The sequence below is a fragment of the Syngnathus scovelli genome, chromosome 8 (genome assembly GCF_024217435.2).
Source record: "Syngnathus scovelli strain Florida chromosome 8, RoL_Ssco_1.2, whole genome shotgun sequence".
Taxonomy (NCBI): domain Eukaryota; kingdom Metazoa; phylum Chordata; class Actinopteri; order Syngnathiformes; family Syngnathidae; genus Syngnathus; species Syngnathus scovelli.
In genome coordinates this window covers 6,732,729-6,749,693 of record NC_090854.1, presented here as the reverse complement: position 1 = coordinate 6,749,693, position 16,965 = coordinate 6,732,729, and the positions used below count along the sequence as shown (strand labels likewise).

At 43.8% G+C, this 16,965-nt stretch overlaps 1 protein-coding gene across 3 annotated transcripts; it reads right to left on the bottom strand.

Moving 5' to 3' along the window:
- Positions 1-411: 411 nt before the first annotated feature.
- On the bottom strand, positions 412-13,356 carry gtpbp8 (GTP binding protein 8). 3 transcript variants are annotated; one of them, XM_049729162.1, is made up of 9 exons: positions 13,226-13,356; positions 12,683-12,871; positions 12,443-12,596; positions 11,053-11,151; positions 10,379-10,509; positions 9,288-9,387; positions 4,763-4,881; positions 1,876-1,987; positions 412-724 (listed from the first exon to the last, which is right to left on the bottom strand). In XM_049729162.1, the coding sequence occupies exons 1-8, from the start codon at positions 13,333-13,335 to the stop codon at positions 1,897-1,899; spliced, it is 993 nt and encodes a 330-aa protein (XP_049585119.1). In that variant the 5' UTR covers positions 13,336-13,356; the 3' UTR covers positions 412-724; positions 1,876-1,896. The 3 variants fall into 3 exon arrangements, with proteins under 3 accessions (XP_049585119.1, XP_049585118.1, XP_049585120.1); XM_049729161.2 differs by lacking the exon at positions 412-724 and having other exon boundaries at positions 1,075-1,987; positions 13,226-13,355; XM_049729163.2 differs by lacking the exon at positions 412-724 and having other exon boundaries at positions 1,075-1,987; positions 13,146-13,300.
- Between the last annotated feature and the right edge of the window lie 3,609 nt (positions 13,357-16,965).

Below are 16,965 nucleotides of genomic sequence, written 5' to 3'. Positions count from 1 at the left end.
AACATTTAAATATGTAAACTAAAGTGCAATCACATTTGCAAATGAATGGCTTCTGGTTTTTGAAATGTAAATAAACCTACTAAATCTACTGTGATAAAACAACAAAATTGCAATAACTGCATTAACCATCCAAGTGAAGTCTAACTGTAGTCTTGAAACAAATCTGAATAAGGAAAAACATTGCAATAAAATAATGCAAACTGCTACCACTATTGTTGAGGAGCCTGAGGACTGTATAGGGCAGGGGTCGGCAACCTTTTTTACTCAAAGAGCCATTTGGGACCGCCCAATGAAAAGAAAGCACCCAGAGCCACAACCCATTTTGACATCATTATATATATATTATGTATGTATATATTATGCTATGTACAAAAAACTATTGCATTTATGAAAATGAAATCAACGAACTGCTGCAGAGAACACAGAATTTTATTTCTGCATGTAACAAAAAGCATTTTACACTTGGTTGATGCTTAATTTCAAATAAAATACTCGGTGTCTATTTGAGTGCTCGTATTTAAGAAATAAAAATTCAAACTTACCCAACCCACTGAACAAAAAATGCAAACAGCCTGCAGTCACCTGTTCTCTTATTTATGAGATAAAAATCCAAACTTATCCAAATATTATCCACCAGCACTGTGAACGAACAATGCAAACCAAAAAAATGCGCAGTCTGCTTCTGTCTCATCGCGTGTACTGGAGTGTGCAGCCTGTTGTCCTCCTGAATTAAAAAAAAGGACTACTTCACTTAATATATAGTTATGTATTTATGTCACTTTTATAGTAGTGAGCTGGAAAAACGCCGGCTGCCAGACGTGAGGGACGCCAGGAATTCGAATGTCGCATATCGGCGGATATGACGCATATTTTGGGTGGTAAAAATATTAAAAACGTTTAATTTTAATGTTACAAGTTTACCATAATCTTCAAATTCAGAATTATATTTTAAAATGAACAAACTAAAATAAAATTTAATTTTTATAAAATACTCATCATTTTCCAAAGTCACAGGGAGCCACAACAGAAGGATGAAAGAGCCACATGTGGCTCCGGACCCATGAGTTGCCGACCTATGGTATAGGGGGTTGGCTCGGATGGTTATACTCTTTTTGCCCCCGGGTGTCGGTCAGAAGACAGGAGGGAAGACGTGGTTCAGTTTTGATTGCTTTACTGAATTATTGGCAAAAAAATAATAACAACTAACCATAAATAAAATACTCTTGGCAACACACCAAACATAAGTCATTGATCGAGACAACAAAATTCATTTGCTGGCAACCGTTAGTCGCCGTGCCGCTGCGTAATGGCTACTCGTACGATGCGAGGCAAACTTAAAGGAGCGCGCCGGAGCTGTCAATCAAACGGCACGCATACGAAGCAAACCGCGATCAGACAAACGGCACAACAGTGGACAGTAGTAACAATGAAATGCATATACTCACTTTGTGTCAAAGACGCACACGATCACAACAACATACTCAGTCGATACCAGCAACCTTTAACTTACCGCTGCGCACAAGTGAAAATGGGTGTAATATAAGGCGACCCCCACTTTTTCAGTATTATTTCAATGCAAAAAACAGTCATATTCGGGCCAAAACAGTAATAGTACTATATACATATAGTACATATGTAAAATAACCTACTTGTGGTTTTCAAGTGTGATTTTTTTATTCAATGCATAATGTATGAAACAGAAAATAATAACAACATGCAATATTTATTTTGCTCAGAATATTTAGTAGCTCATTCCAGAAGGATACTTTGGGTCTGCGATGTTTTTGTTAAAAATTTTCATCATTAAAAACACACGTATGTCTTCAAACATGAAAAGACATTGCACAAGAGAGAGAGCAATAAAAAAAACTCAACTGAGACAAAGCTTGTGAAGAATCAGTTTTGAGAAGTGTCTGTTAACTGGATAGTTCCTGTTATATGAGCAATGAAGCATCTCAGGATGTAGATCCCAGAAAATTTGAGGGAACTGCAGGAGGAAAAAGAAAACATAAAAGGTCAGCTAATAAAAATTAATAAAATGATTGCCCACATCTATTTTTATATGTATTATTAAAAATAATGACATAGAATTAACTTGTCGGTTAATCATCAACTTTTAAATAATGGGGTGAATAAAGATGAATACACATTTATATGCATCTTACACTTCACAATGACTGAGATGAGGATTCAAAACTTCTGTAGACTTATTTTATTTTTCGTTTTTGTTAACATTTGTATCCAATTTTCTTTTTTGAACAAGGTTCTTGGCAAAAGGGTATTGTGTGAAGCGTGTGAATGGTGTGTGTGGTTTGTTGGGTGTGTGTGTGTGGTTCTGCAACAGACAGAAATACAACACGTCAACGCTCAACTTCTGACGTCACACAACACTAGTCGACCGCGCACATTACATAACTAACTACGCGTAACGATTCCGCTATACTTAATAACCATGAATGACATACTCTCTGCAAAATGCCAAACATAAGTCATCGAGACAACAAAATACATTTGCTGGCGACCGTTAGTCGCCGTTTGTGTGGTGTGTGTGTGTGTGGTTCTGCAACAGACAGAAATACAACACGTCAACGCTCAACTTCTGACGTCTCACAACACGAGTCGACCGCGCACATTACATAACTAATTACGCGTAACGATTCCGCTATACTTAATAACCATGAATGAAATACTCTCTGCAACATGCCAAACATAAGTCATCGAGACACCAAAATACATTTGCTGGCGACCGTTAGTCGCCGTGCCGCTGCGTAACGGCTACTCCTACGATGCGAGGCAAACTTAAAGGAGCGCGCCAGAGCTATCAATCAAACGGCGACCACAAAGCAAACCGCGGTTGGACAAACGGCACAACAGTGGACAGTAGTAACAATGAAATGTATATAGTCACTTCGTGTCAAAGAGGCACACGATCACAGCAACGTACTCAGTCGATACCTGCAACCTTTAACTTACCGTTGCGCACAAGCTCCAACAATCGCAATAAGCTGAGGTAACTCACGCGAGACATAAAACGCGGTGACGTAACTTCGCTTTAAACGTATCTGGCGCCATCTAGTGTTGTAAACGGTTATATTGTCTGGACCCCAAATGTAACACGACCCCCACTTTTTCAGTCTCATTTCAATGCAAAAAACATCGTCTTATATTCGGGCCAATACGGTATGTGCATTTATGGAGTACTTTGTGTAGTATGACACATACTCCATCTTTGAGCCAGCCTTGCTCTCAGCTTGTTCTGCAAAGGCATCTGAAATGTGCCTCATAAGTATATCTCTTTGTCGATGCCATTCTAAGGTGTTTTCACACTTGGTCCCTTTCAGCCCTCTAAACGAACTCAGATCGATGACTCAGCATTTTTTGTGCATATGTGAACACGGCAACCGTACTCAGACCCCTTTAAAACGAACCGTACTGAGACCACCTCAGGAGGTGGTCTCAGTATGGTTCGCTAAAAAGTCAATGGTACGGTTCACCTAATCTGTGCATTGTGAACACAAAGCGCACTGGGTTCACTTCGCCTTTTTGCACTGTATTGTAACCTCCTTGGCTTGCCGTAGATTGGTCACGTGACTGCAGGCGCAAAAAACAAAACTAGAGAACAGAGAATCCAAAGTATGGCAGCAGCAAGTCGTGGTCGTGGCCATGGTTCTAATAGTAAACGTAGAGAAGCATGTGCTGTTCAAAGTTCTGCCACGGCACCTGGACGCGGCATAGTTTGGGGAGAAGACGAAACGGAATGTCTTTTGGAAATTTGGAACGACGACAGCATTAAACCACAACTATCTACGACCCATCGTAATGCGAAAGTATTTCAGGAATTTTCTGAGAGAATGAAAGCAGCCGGTTTTGATAGAACTTCTGTACAATGCAGAATAAAAGTGAAAACACTAAAGTATTTAGCTACTCGAGATAAAATGCGAAGAAGTAGGGAGTCAGATATCAAAAACTACCCAGAATGCAGTGCAGTGGGAGTGTGAGAGCTCTAGAGGACCTAGTGTGAACAGAAAGAGGACTGAGGCCCCATCAAGGCTGAACTGAACCAGAAAGAGAACTCGGTCCTCTTTGAAACACACTCACAATGTAAACACAAAAAGAACTGAGTTCGTTTCCGCTTTGTCCACTTTTTGGTCCACTTAAAGAGGTCTGAGTTCAGTTCTTTTAAAAGGGTACAGGTGTGAAAACATCTTTAAAGTTGTTTGCTTTGCACAAACCGATAGTATTTAATATATCAATCGCGGCGGAGGTGTTATCTATTATCGGTATCACTGGTTAGCACGTCCGCCTCACAGTTAGGAGGGCTACGGCCCTCCCTGTGTGCAGTTTGCATGCTTGGGAGGTCGATTGAGGACTCCAAATTGCTCCTAGGTGTGAGTGCGGATGGTTGTTCATCTCTGTGTGCCCTGCGATTGGCTGGCAACCGCCTACTGCCCGATGACTGCTGGGATAGGCTCCAGCACGCCCGCAACCCCCGTGGGAACAAGCGGTATAGAAAACGGATGGATGGATAGGTTTCATTATCTAACATACACCTAAATCTTGATTTTATGCGGACTTTGGGGTGCAGCATTTGGAAATCGCGTTAACCCCGAAAGCACATTAAATAGAAAGTCTTGTTTTTTAGAAAGGCATGTTTTTAGGCAGCTGAAGGGATACTTTGTTACATTAAGTTAGGTCAGGCATGTTATTGGGCATTAGGATTTGTTGGCCTCAACACCAACAAAATACAAAAGGTGACACTCACCTGACCAAAAAGGGCTGGGGGAAGCAGCTCGAGGTCTGTGTTGTAATCACATCTTGAAAATTCATAAGGTTTTTCAGTAGTGAGCTACGACCACATTTGTCAATCTTAGTCACCACCATCTGCAAAAACAATGTTTCTAAGGTTAATAAAACTGTGTGACTCATGTCTCATTGTGGTCTGAACCAACAACACCCCTCCCCCCAAAAAAAACTTGGAGTATGATGTTTTCACTTGCTAAGCTTACCCGAAAGCTCTTTTGTCAAAGCCTTAAAAATATTAACACATTTTGTGAACAGGTGTGGGTGCTTTACTAAATCGTTACATTTGTCAGAGGTCTGCAGTACTTACATATCTTAGCGGTCACATTTATACAATTCTGTAATGACATAAGAAGAGACTAACAAAATCATTGAAAGAACTGAGCAGTTGAGGGGCATATAAGGGGGAATTTCATGTGCATATGTCTGCGAGTATAAAAGAAAGAAAGCCAGCTAAAATCCAGGTGGATCTATAGAAAATTCTCATTTCAAGAAACTGTGTATTCAAGACTCATTACATGCCAAATAAATCATCTATATTCTCATAGTTCATCAAATCGGTTCAAAGGGTGAAAAATATGATCATCTATCCTAAGGCATTCCTTTGTTAACTCTACCGCATTAATTTGGCATTGGCCTCAAATGTACATTGCTAAAGGGGCTAGCTAAAGGTCACTGAAATGTCATCTGGCAACAGCAATGAGAATGATGGCTTTCTTCATATTTTTAATCAACGGAGATTGTGGTTTCTCCCCAACCCTTGTGAGGTTAAGCAGTATAGGGTTATTCCATGCCAAACCACCCTGTGGGTTTAACCAAGCAGTTTAATTTTATCCATCCATCCATCCATCCATCCATCTTCTTCCGCTTATCCGGGGTCGGGTCGCGGGGGCAGCAGCTTCAGGAGCGACTCCCAGACATCCCTCTCCCCAGCCACTTCATCCAGCTCATCCCGGGGGATCCCAAGGCGTTCTGGGTCGTCCCCGGGGTCTCCTACCGGTGGGTCATGCCCGGAACACCTCCCCAGGGAGGCGTCCAGGAGGCATCCTGATGAGATGCCCGAGCCACCTCATCTGGCTCCTCTCAACGTGGAGGAGTAGCGACTCTACTCCGAGTCTCTCTCGGATGATCGAGCTTCTCACCCTATCTCTAAGGGAGAGCCCGGACATCCTGCGGAGAAAACTCATTTCGTCCACTTGTATCCGGGATCTTGTTCTTTCGGTCACGACCCATAGCTCATGACCATAGGTGAGGGTAGGAGTGTAAATCGACCGGTAAATCGAGAGCTTTGCCTTTTGGCTCAGCTCTCTCTTTACCACGACGGACCGGTACAGAGTCCGCATTACTGCCGACGCTGCACCGATCCACCTGTCGATCTCGCGCTCCATCCTCCCCTCACTCGTGAACAAGACCGCAAGATACTTAAACTCCTCCACTTGAGGCAGGATCTCATCCCCGATCCGGAGAGGGCATTCCACAACTTTCCGATCGAGGACCACTGACTCGGATTTGGAGGTGCTGACCCTCATCCCGACCGCTTCACACTCGGCTGCAAACCACTCCAGTGAGGGCTGGAGATCACGGCCTGAAGAAGCCAACAGCACCACGTCGTCTGCAAAAAGCAGAGACGCAATGCTGAGGTCCCCAAACCGGACCCCCTCAACGCCTCGGCTGCGCCTAGAAATTCTGTCCATAAAAACTATGAACAGAATCGGTGACAAAGGGCAGCCTTGGCGGAGTCCAACCCTCACTGGGAACGAATCCGATTTACTGCCGGAAATGCGGACCAAACTCTGGCATCCGTGATTCAGGGACCGAACCGCCCTTATCAGTTGGCTCGGCACCTCGTACTCCCGAAGCACCCTCCACAGAACCTCCCGAGGGACACGGTCGAACGCCTTCTCCAAGTCCACAAAACACATGTGGACTGGTCGGGCGAACTCCTATGCACCCTCGAGGATCCTGCTGAGGGTGTAGAGCTGGTCCACTGTTCCACGGCCAGGACGAAAGCCACACTGCTCCTCCTGAATCCGAGGTTCGACCTCCCAATGGACCCTCCTCTCCAGCACCCCTGAATAGACCTTACCAGGGAGGCTGAGGAGTGTGATTCCCCTGTAATTGGAACACACCCTCCGGTCCCCCTTCTTAAAGAGGGGAACCACCACCCCAGTCTGCCAATCCAGAGGTACTGTCCCCGATGTCCACGCAATGTTGTAGAGGCGTGTCAGCCATGACAGCCCCACAACATCCAGAGCCTTTAAGAACTTTGGGCGGATCTTATCCACCCCCGGGGCCTTGCCACCGAGGAGTTTTTTAACTACCTCAGTGACTTCGACCCCAGAGATTGGAGAATCCGCCTCAGAGTCCCCAGGCCCTGCTTCCACAATGAAAGGCGTGTAGGTGGAATTGAGGATGTCTTCGAAGTATTCTCCCCACCGACTCACGACGTTCCGAGTCGAGGTCAGCAGCACGCCATCCCCACTGTAAACAGAGTTGACGTTGCACTGCTTCCCCCTCCTGAGACGCCGGATGGTGGACCAGAATTTCCTCGAAGCCATCCGGAAGTCATTCTCCATGGCCTCGCCAAACTCCTCCCACGACCGGGTTTTTGCCTCAGCAACCGCCGAAGCCGCGTTCCGCTTGGCCATCCGGTACCTGTCAGCTGCCTCCGGAGTCCCGCAGGCCAAAACGGCCCGATAGGACTCCTTCTTCAGCTTGACGGCATCCCTTACCGCCGGTGTCCACCAGCGGGTTCGGGGATTGCCGCCACGACAGGTACCAACGACCTTACGGCCACAGCTCCGGTCGGCCACCTCAACAACGGAGGCGCAGAACATGGTCCACTCGGGCTCAATGTCCCCCACCTCCCCCGGGACGTGGGAAAAGCTCTGCCGGAGGTGGGAGTTGAAGCTCTTCCTGACAGGGGATTTTGCCAGACGTTCCCAGCAGACCCTCACAGAGCGTTTGGGTCTGCCAGGTCGGACCGGCATCTTCCCCCACCATCAGAGCCAACCCACCACCAGGTGGTGATCAGTTGACAGCTCCGCCCCTCTCTTCACCCGAGTGTCCAAAACATGCGGCCGCAAATCCGATGACACAACTACAAAGTCGATCATCGAACTCCGGCCTAGGGTGTCCTGGTGCCAAGTGCACACATGGACACCCTTATGTTTGAACATGGTGTTCATTATAGAAAATCCGTGTCGAGCACAGAAGTCCAATAATAAAACACCGCTCGGGTTCAGATCGGGGGGGCTGTTCCTCCCAATCACGCCCTTCCAGGTCTCACTGTCATTGCCCACGTGAGCATTGAAGTCACCCAGTAGAACGATGGAGTCCCCAGAAGGAGCGCTCTCCAGCACTTCCTCCAGGGACTCCAAGAAGGGTGGGTACTCTGAGCTGCCGTTTGGTGCATAGACACAAACAACAGTCAGGACCCGTCCCCCCACCCGAAGGCGGAGGGAGGCTACCCTCTCGTTCACCGGGGTGAACCCCAATATGCAGGCGCCCAGCCGGGGGGCAATAAGTATACCCACACCTGCTCGACGCCTCTCACCGTAGGCAACTCCAGAGTGGAAGAGAGTCCAGCCCCTCTCGAGAGGGCTTGTACCGGAACCCAAACTGTGCGTGGAGGCAAGTCCGACTATGTCTAGTCGGAACTTTTCTGCCTCGCACACCAGCTCGGTCTCCTTTCCAGCCAGAGAGGTGACATTCCATGTCCCAAGAGCCAGCTTCTGCAGCCAGGGATCAGACCGCCAAGGTCCCTGCCTTTGGCCGTCGCCCAGCTTACACTGCACCCGACCCCTTTGGCCACTCCCACAAGTGGTGAGCCCATGGGAAGGGGGACCCATGTTTCCTTTTCGGGCTGTGCCCGGCCGGGCCCCATGGGTGAAGGCCCGGCCACCAGACGCTCGCCTTCGAGCCCCGCCTCCAGGCCTGGCTCCAGAGGGGGGCCCCGGTGACCCGCGTCCAGGCGAGGGAAAACGCAATCTATTTATGTTATTCATCATAAGGGGCTTGTGAGCCGTGCTTTGTCTGGCCCCTCACCTAGGACCCGTTTGCCATGGGTGACCCTACCAGGGGCATGAAGCCCCAGACAACATAGCTCCTAGGATCATAGGGGCACGCAAACCCCTCCACCACGATAAGGTGACGACTCACGGAAGAGTAGTTTAATTTTAACGAAGCTTAAATTTTAATATCATTACAAAAAGGGGTGTGGCGACCTTCATCTGAACTCTTCTATCTCAGGAACTTTTGATTCAAAATCTGCCATCATTTGGAAGGCTGGTGCATATTTTTGTAACTTTGCCTTTTGATGTATCATTAGGGATCGAAATGAACTTTGTGGATCATATGGTTTTAAGAAAGTTTTTCAAAAAATGTAATCTCTCGTGTTCTCGAGAACATATAGAAGTTTCAGAGATGTAACTTCAGAATAAGGCTTACATGTATTTCTCACTTAAAAAAAAGAATATTCATCTTACCACATATGGACTTCTCGTCTCTTCACACATCTCAAGGGCAACGTGATCAGTCTTTTGCAGTCCAACACTGCCATCCACCAACAAGAATGTCCTCACAAGACTGCAAGGAACCAAGGATACAAAGCCAATGGCTAGAAGGTCACGTGATTTGGAGAAACCCTAAAATTACATCAGATAATCTGGAAAAAAGGTGCTTCCACTGTCTGACATTACTGGATAAATATCAATGTTTTGGGAAATTGTGACTTTCAGTTCAGAAGAACACAAAATTATCAGTTGATCCTCACATTCTGCAGGAGCCTGATAATTGGATTAAGTGTGTTTAACGAGGGCAACTTGGAAAAGATGTAGGAATGCGGCCCCCGAGGACTGGAGTTTGAGACCCCTGGTTTAGAGGCTGTTATTTCTGCAAAAGGAGGATCTACTAAATATTGATGTAATTTTTCTGTTGGAGTGCCCAAATTTATCCACCTGCCTACTTTTGTTTAAGTAATGATTGCACACTTTCTGTAAATCCTAGAGACTTCATTTCTCTTCTCAAATATCACAGTGTTTGTCTGCTATATGATATATTTAACTGAAATTGCTGATCCGAACAACCAATGATTTATAAAGGAAAATCTTGAAAATGATTAGGGGTGCCCAAACTTTTGCATACGACTGTAAATATCAACTGACTTCGATGTAGGGCGGAGCATTCACGGTGACAAACGGGGAACGGACCCCTTAGCTGCCCAACAACGCGCCTGACGCCGAACATGACGAAGGATCGCTTCGGCTGCCTAAAAACACTTCTTTCTAAAAAAAAAAAAAAAAAAAAAAAAAAAAATATACTTTCTAGTATATGTGTTTTCAGGGTTAACGCGATTCCCAAATTCTGGATCCCAAAGTCTGCATATAATCAAGCTTTAGCCGTATATGGCTTCGAGGTGCATATCTTTAGACTATTATGTGCAGAAATGCACGTTGTGTCGTCATCTTGACAATGTTGAGGAATTGTATTTGTGTACGAGTGTTTCCCCCTCAAATTACTACTTCACAAAATTCTTTGTATCACATAGCTTCCCCGAGTAGCAAAGTTGATATCTTACTTCTTTCTTGAGTAGAGATATGGTTCGACCATATCCACGAAATCTCTAGGTGCTCGATGTCCATAACCTGGCATGTCCACGATGGTGAAAGCCCTGCCCACCCTAAAGAAATTCATCTTTTTTGTGTGACCCTACAATGGAATAGAAAACAAACATTAACTCTTATTTACATCATTTAACACGGCACTGACTTGAGTACATCTTCATTAGAAGAGAGATACGATACAATACATCTTTAGCTATATAGCGCGTACACAACGGCTTTTGCCACAAAGAGCTTTACAAAAAAATAATAAAAATTCGTCATTTACCTGCCTCAATAATTACAATGATTTAGCTTTGTGATACTGTTAAGAACAGCAATTCATTTCCAATTCAAAAACAAATTGTAACATATCTAAATGCCAGATTTTGTGATATATAATAATGAGACCAAGCTGAATTACTTCAAAACATTTCTGCATACACAAGCAGCTGCAAACATGCAAACAGAGATGAATCATATATAATTTAAGTTGGAGAGCATGAAATATAGCGAATTAAAAAAATTAGCTTTTTCAAAACATGAAAGTATAGCTATTTCAATAACTGCAATTTGCTTCTCTTCTCCCATGTGTGTATAAGGTATGTTTACAGAAAGATCATGCACATCGATGTCAGTTATGACTACTTACAGGGGTTTTGGAGATTCTGACTTCCACATTGGGACTCAGGGAAAAAAGAGATTTGATAAGAGATGACTTTCCCACATTGCTTCGGCCAATGAAACACACCTGGGGATACACACCAACACCATGAAACATGAAGGAGGCTCTGTAAGGTTCTGGGACTGTCAACTACTACATCTGGCACTGTATCTTGAATTTGTGCAGAGGACAATGTGTGCAATAATAATAATAATCCATCCATTTTCCGAACCGCTTAGTCCCCACGGGGGTCGCGGGCGTGCTGGAGCCTATCCCAGCCGTCATCGGGCAGTAGGCGGGGGACACCCTGAACTGGTTGCCAGCCAATCGCAGGGCACACAGAGACAGACAACCAATCGCACTCACACTCACACCTAGGGACAATTTGGAGTCTTCAATCGGCCTACCAAGCATGTTTTTGGAATGTGGGAGGAAACCGGAGTGCCCGGAGAAAACCCACGCGGGCCCGGGGAGAACATGCAAACTCCACACAGGGAGGGCCGGAGGTGGAATCGAACCCGCACCCTCCTAACTGTGAGGCGGACGTGCTACCCAGTGCGCCACCGAGCCGCAATAATAATAATAATTATTATTATTATGTGTGCAATGAAATCTCAAGACTATCTAGGAAACCTGAAGAGAAATGTGCTGCCCAGTGTCAGTGAGATACTGAAGGCCACAGTCGCAGGGCATTAATCTAACAAATGGATAATGACCCAAAACACACATCTTAAAAACACCTAAGGCTAAGAGCATAACATTGCAATATTTTGGAGTATCCCTATTCGCCCTGATCTAAATCCTTTTGAACATCAGTGGAAGGAGGTGAAACATTCAATCTGGACAAAGCACCCATTAAACCTGAGACAACTCCCAATCTCGCATCAACAAGCTACATTGGCAAATGGGAACCGAGTGTATTGTATTTTGTGTATTAGGATTACACATTTTATCTTGTTACTTATGATTGTATTAGTATTGTTTCACATTTTACATGTCTATGTTTGATGTTTTGTCTATAGTTTGTATACACCATATTGTAAAGTTTGTGGTACATTTCCAGCCCTTCTGAAAACTTGTTAATGAACTTTTAAAATGCAAAAGGAAGAATGTATACCAATGTGGTGATTATAGACTGCATTCAAACATTACTGTGAGCAGAAACTACCTTTCTTATTGTTGAAATGCTTTGGCCAATAAATTATTTTAAGATTGGATGGTAGAACTTAAAATTATGAAACCTACATTAAGATATAATGTTGTTTGTTATTTGCTGTCCAACAATTTCGTGACACAAGGGCAATATAAAAAATGAATAGGACAAGATGGAGAGCAAACTATAAAAGGCTTTGTAGTGTGACGAAGGCATTCTACTGACCTCTGGTTGTTTCAGTGCAGGTGAGTGGTCCATCCTCTCTGCTGACATATAATAATCAATTTTATGAGAAGGTGATGGGCAGAAGAGCCTCTCAGCTTTTAGAACATCATCAACACAGGGATGAAAGAGTTGGAACTGTGTTCTATCTACGGAGCTGAACGTAAATTCAAAACAGATATTGATGTCTGTACAATAGACAAGTTAAACGATAGAGTGTGACATTAAAAAAAAAATAGATACCTGTCCAGGTACTCCTCTATATCTGTAAAAGGGTAAAGCAAGCGTTTGACTTTGTTTGGGAATAGAACTCTAGCCTCTTGTAGCGAGGCCAACTTGTGAACTGTCTGTCGAGGCAAAGTACACAATTGAGCCCAACGTCGAAGCCACTGTCGAGGTTGCAGAGAGAGCATCTTCCCTTGTGTTAAAGGTCTGTTTTGAAGTAAACAGGAAGGAGACACAAACGGAACGAACTTAGTATGGCTGAATCTAAGCTTTAAATTGATTTGAGTAAAATATTGGAATTTATAAACCCAATAAAAAGGTCTGATTTGATAACGCTGTATGTATTCGTAAATATTAAATCGTGTCTTGATTAAAATATATTTAATTTAATATAGTGTTGCTCAAGTTATGCTTTACTACAAATGTAACAACTGCGAAACAATAAGAGTAATAGGAAACACGACATCATCTTATTGCTCACCCTTATGTCTGCATTGTTTGCAATATGTTGCAGAAATAATAAACAGTAAGACTAAAATAAGCCTTATCAATCAAAACTACCGTAAAGACTCTCTTCTATATTGCGTGCGTCTCAAAATAAGTCCGTCTGAAACATCAAGCAGTTCAGGAGACGTTCCTGCGCTTTCGCGCAAGAATAGAAAACTCGACATTTTGGGCTTGTTTGTTGGTACCAAGACAGAATGTGCGCGTGCGCGTGCGTGTGCGCGGGCGCGTGCGTGTGGTGCTCATATGCTTGCTTTCCTATGTTGCAGTTAACGCTTCATTGTTTTCCTTTGATTGTAACGAAGGAATACCATTTTATGATTCATGCAATTTAAATGCTGAAGGGAGCCATAATATTTCATCGGTGCTACCAGGAGGCCACATTGACCGTGGTGGAGCCTCATTAATTGACAATACAAATTTCAATGCACGTATAAAATATCCACTATTCTAAATTTCAAATCTAACAACAAAAGGTTTGAAGCAAACAACAAAATAACCACTGACAGTATTTTTTCTCTCTACTTCAAATTACTCTTTTGTATTAAAATTGCCATTCAAGTAGGGCACAAAACAGCTGAACAACAAACCAACATTAATTGGAAGAACTCGTTTTGTACAATTCTTCCCCGCAAAAATCAACTCTCTCAAATTATTGTTTAGGCTCTGTTTGTCCCGCATAACATTCTTAATCCTCAAAAAACATTAGGCCTAATCATGTTGTAGCATGGACCCCTTCACGGTGGGGTTTCCACCTGTGTCTGACAAAAATCCTGTAAATTTTCACCATCGAATCGACCTTTTTATTAGCAGCCAAAAACGATGGATATCTTCCTGGCCTTGCATACCTCGACACGCCTCGTGGGATAAAGCCTATCGTGGAGAAGTTACCTTCAAGCCTGCAGGAGAAATGGCTCGGTGTAGGCTCAAAGTACAAGGAGCTTAATGACCCTTAAGGAACTGTGTAATGCATGCCTGATGTTTTTCTCTAAATCATGGACACAGCCAGTGTTAGGGTTTTCCAGGTTATCTTTATCATAGGATTATGTTGGAATGTAGACTATAATGATTAACCAATCTTGTCTTGCTCTCACAACGTAGTAAAGTAAAGTGGTTGCTTCTTCTGCTTGAGTGACCAGCTGCAGAGGAAGCAATCAAAGTTGTTCTGGTTCCCACAACATCGTAAAACACCCCCTGCTCTGATCTTACCAGAGGCCGGGGGTTCACCAAACCTGTCAACTCTCAACCCCCACTCTGTTCCTCCTAATAAATATGCCCTTGCAGGAAGGAGACTTTTCAGACTTCATTCTGGAGCGAGTGAACTCTCCACGTGCAGGTGTCTAAAAGAACTTGCCTGTCTCCCGTGTGGTTCTTGCAAAATAAGTTGGAGTGAGCAAATCTCTAACATTTTGGTGCCGAAACCCGGGATCCCTCATACCCGCTATCTGGCTGACGAAGGAGGACGTGCTGCATCATCGACAAGCCAGCGTCCATTAAGAGGACCTGGAGGAGAAAGTCCTGGGAAGAGAATTCTTCGCTGGGCCAGCATCTTAGGTCTGCCTTCGTCTGACAGAGGTGGATTGACGGGACCCGGCAGTGCAACGAACCAGGGGACAAGTAAGTTAAAGGCCTGAAGTTGTGTGATTGTGTTGTTGTTTGTGAAACGCGTAAAAAGGAAGAAGTGCACAGGAATAAGTTTTGTGGAAAGAGGGGGTGTTGTAGAGTCCCCCTCTGGATGAGGTGTCTCTTTTGGAGCAGTGGTTCTCAAATTGTTTTAAAATCTCAGTACCTCCGTGAATCATTATTTGACGACCACTGTTCTAAGGAGTACAACCTCGTGTTGGCAGGGCTGGGGACAAGGACTTTTGTCTTTAGTTCCCAGGGAAGGTGGGGGGTGTTGTAGAGTCCCCTCACTGGATGAAGAAGCTCCTTTTTTTAAAAAAAAAAAAAAAGAAAAGGAGGACTTCGCGTTGGCAGGGCTGGGGACAAGGACTGTTGTCTTTAGTTCCCAGGGAAGGTGGGGGGTGTTGTAGAGTCCCCTCACTGGATGAAGCAGCTCCTTTTTTTTTAAAAGGAGGATTTCGCGTAGGCAGGGATAACTTGTGTGATTGAGTGTGTGACTGGGAGGATAAATTGACTAAGAAGCAGTTCTAGCGTTGATCCACGGCAATAAAACAGGCTAGTAATCTGTCGAAAGGTCAATTTAAACCTGCATTGAGGATCCTCAAAGAAAAAAAAAATTTGAAAAAAAATTGTAAAACCTTAAACTACTGAAATTAAGATGGGAAATAAGAACGGTAAATCTCTTGCGGCAATTGGGCGAGGAAACACTTGGTGGAAGGGGACACTGCTTGGTTTACAAAAAACATGCAGTGGCCCAGAGACGCTGATAAAGGGATTGAGAAAGACAAAAGTTCTGATGTATTTCATCTAGATGATGATAATGATCTAAATAAAGATACAACGATCTTCTACCAAAGTTCCCAAAGGGGCAGAGGAAGAGTTAGATACCAACAACGTCGCAAGCCACCATTCAAATCAAAACCCCCATCAGATTCAGACAACTGTTGGAACTGTGGGAGACGAGGACACTTGTTTTGCAAAACAATATCAATCAAAGGGTGGAGGAAGGAGCAGAGGAAAAGCCAAATTTTTAGCATGACAAGCTTTCTCCTCTTTGTCTGGTTATGCTCATACAGAGAAAGAAAGAATAGATGCCCATATGACAGCAAAACATGTCATTGTCAGATTATTAGATTTTTTTTTTAGATTATTAGAAGTCCTGTCCATCCAAGAAGTATGACAATGCTGTTTGTATGCCCAATTACAAATGACTAGAGCTCAAATTGTGTTACACTAAAGTTAAAATATGCAAATCAAGTGGTAACGAAATGCAACTTGCTTCTAGAAGATAAATAAATAAAATTAGAATGTGCTGTCCTCGTGTGCATGGGAGGGACCAGCTCATGATCGACCACAGGAAATGGCCAGCCTGTGACGAATCATTGGTGCTGGGAACTACCTTTTGCATGCGAGAGCTGTGCATGTGTGTGCGTATATGTTAAAATGATGAACATTGGCTAAAGTTTTAGTATAAAAAAAAATTGCTAGACTGTGGTCTATCCAATTTGCACCGCAGAACAGAAATGATTTTGACAGATAAAAATGAGAGGAAAAAGAGAGAAATCTGTTTGCAAGCAGAAACTAATCCACACTAGTGCATGTTAAGTGTCGAGCCCACATGAGAAATTCGAAGAAAAAAAATGACAGAACATGCTTTCAGGAATTGGAAGAAGCTAAATTGTGAATTTAAGATTTTGCAATGCTACATTTAATAGGAATAATTGATTGGTTGTGTTATAAGATTATACAAAATTCTAAATGCAAGCTAAATCTGAGAGATTGAGTTCTTCAAATTTAAAAACAAAGAAAAAATTCAGATTAATTTGCCAATTGTTTGCTTTAGTTAAGTTTTTTTGAATTGGTGGATTATTCTACCAGGAAACCTGAGTTGAAAATGATATATGAATGTTGTGTGGTGAGCTTGGATGAATTGGGACCAATCGGACCGACTGCACCGATTGGAGTGTTTTTGAAGCTGCAAATTCAGACTTGCATGAACTCACTGACACTGTCACATCATACATCAGTTTTTGTGAGGATCTGTGTGTGCAGACTAAGACCTTCTGCACGTACAACAACGACAAACCTTGGTTTACACCGAACCTTAGGAGGCTGCGCAAAGTCAAGGAGGAGGCCTACAGGAGCGGCGACCGGGACCTGTTCAAGCAGACCAG

Bases quoted from the DNA above. Each gene is read 5' to 3' on its own strand.
- gtpbp8 (XM_049729162.1), bottom strand. From the start codon at position 13,335: ATGTCGAGTTTTCTATTCTTGCGCGAAAGCGCAGGAACGTCTCCTGAA. The intron at 11,152-12,442 runs GTCAGTAGAATG...GTGTATCCCCAG, and splicing joins CTGCACTGAAACAACCAGAG to GTGTGTTTCATTGGCCGAAG. The intron at 1,988-4,762 runs GTGAGTGTCACC...TTCCTCCTGCAG, and splicing joins CCCCAGCCCTTTTTGGTCAG to TTCCCTCAAATTTTCTGGGA.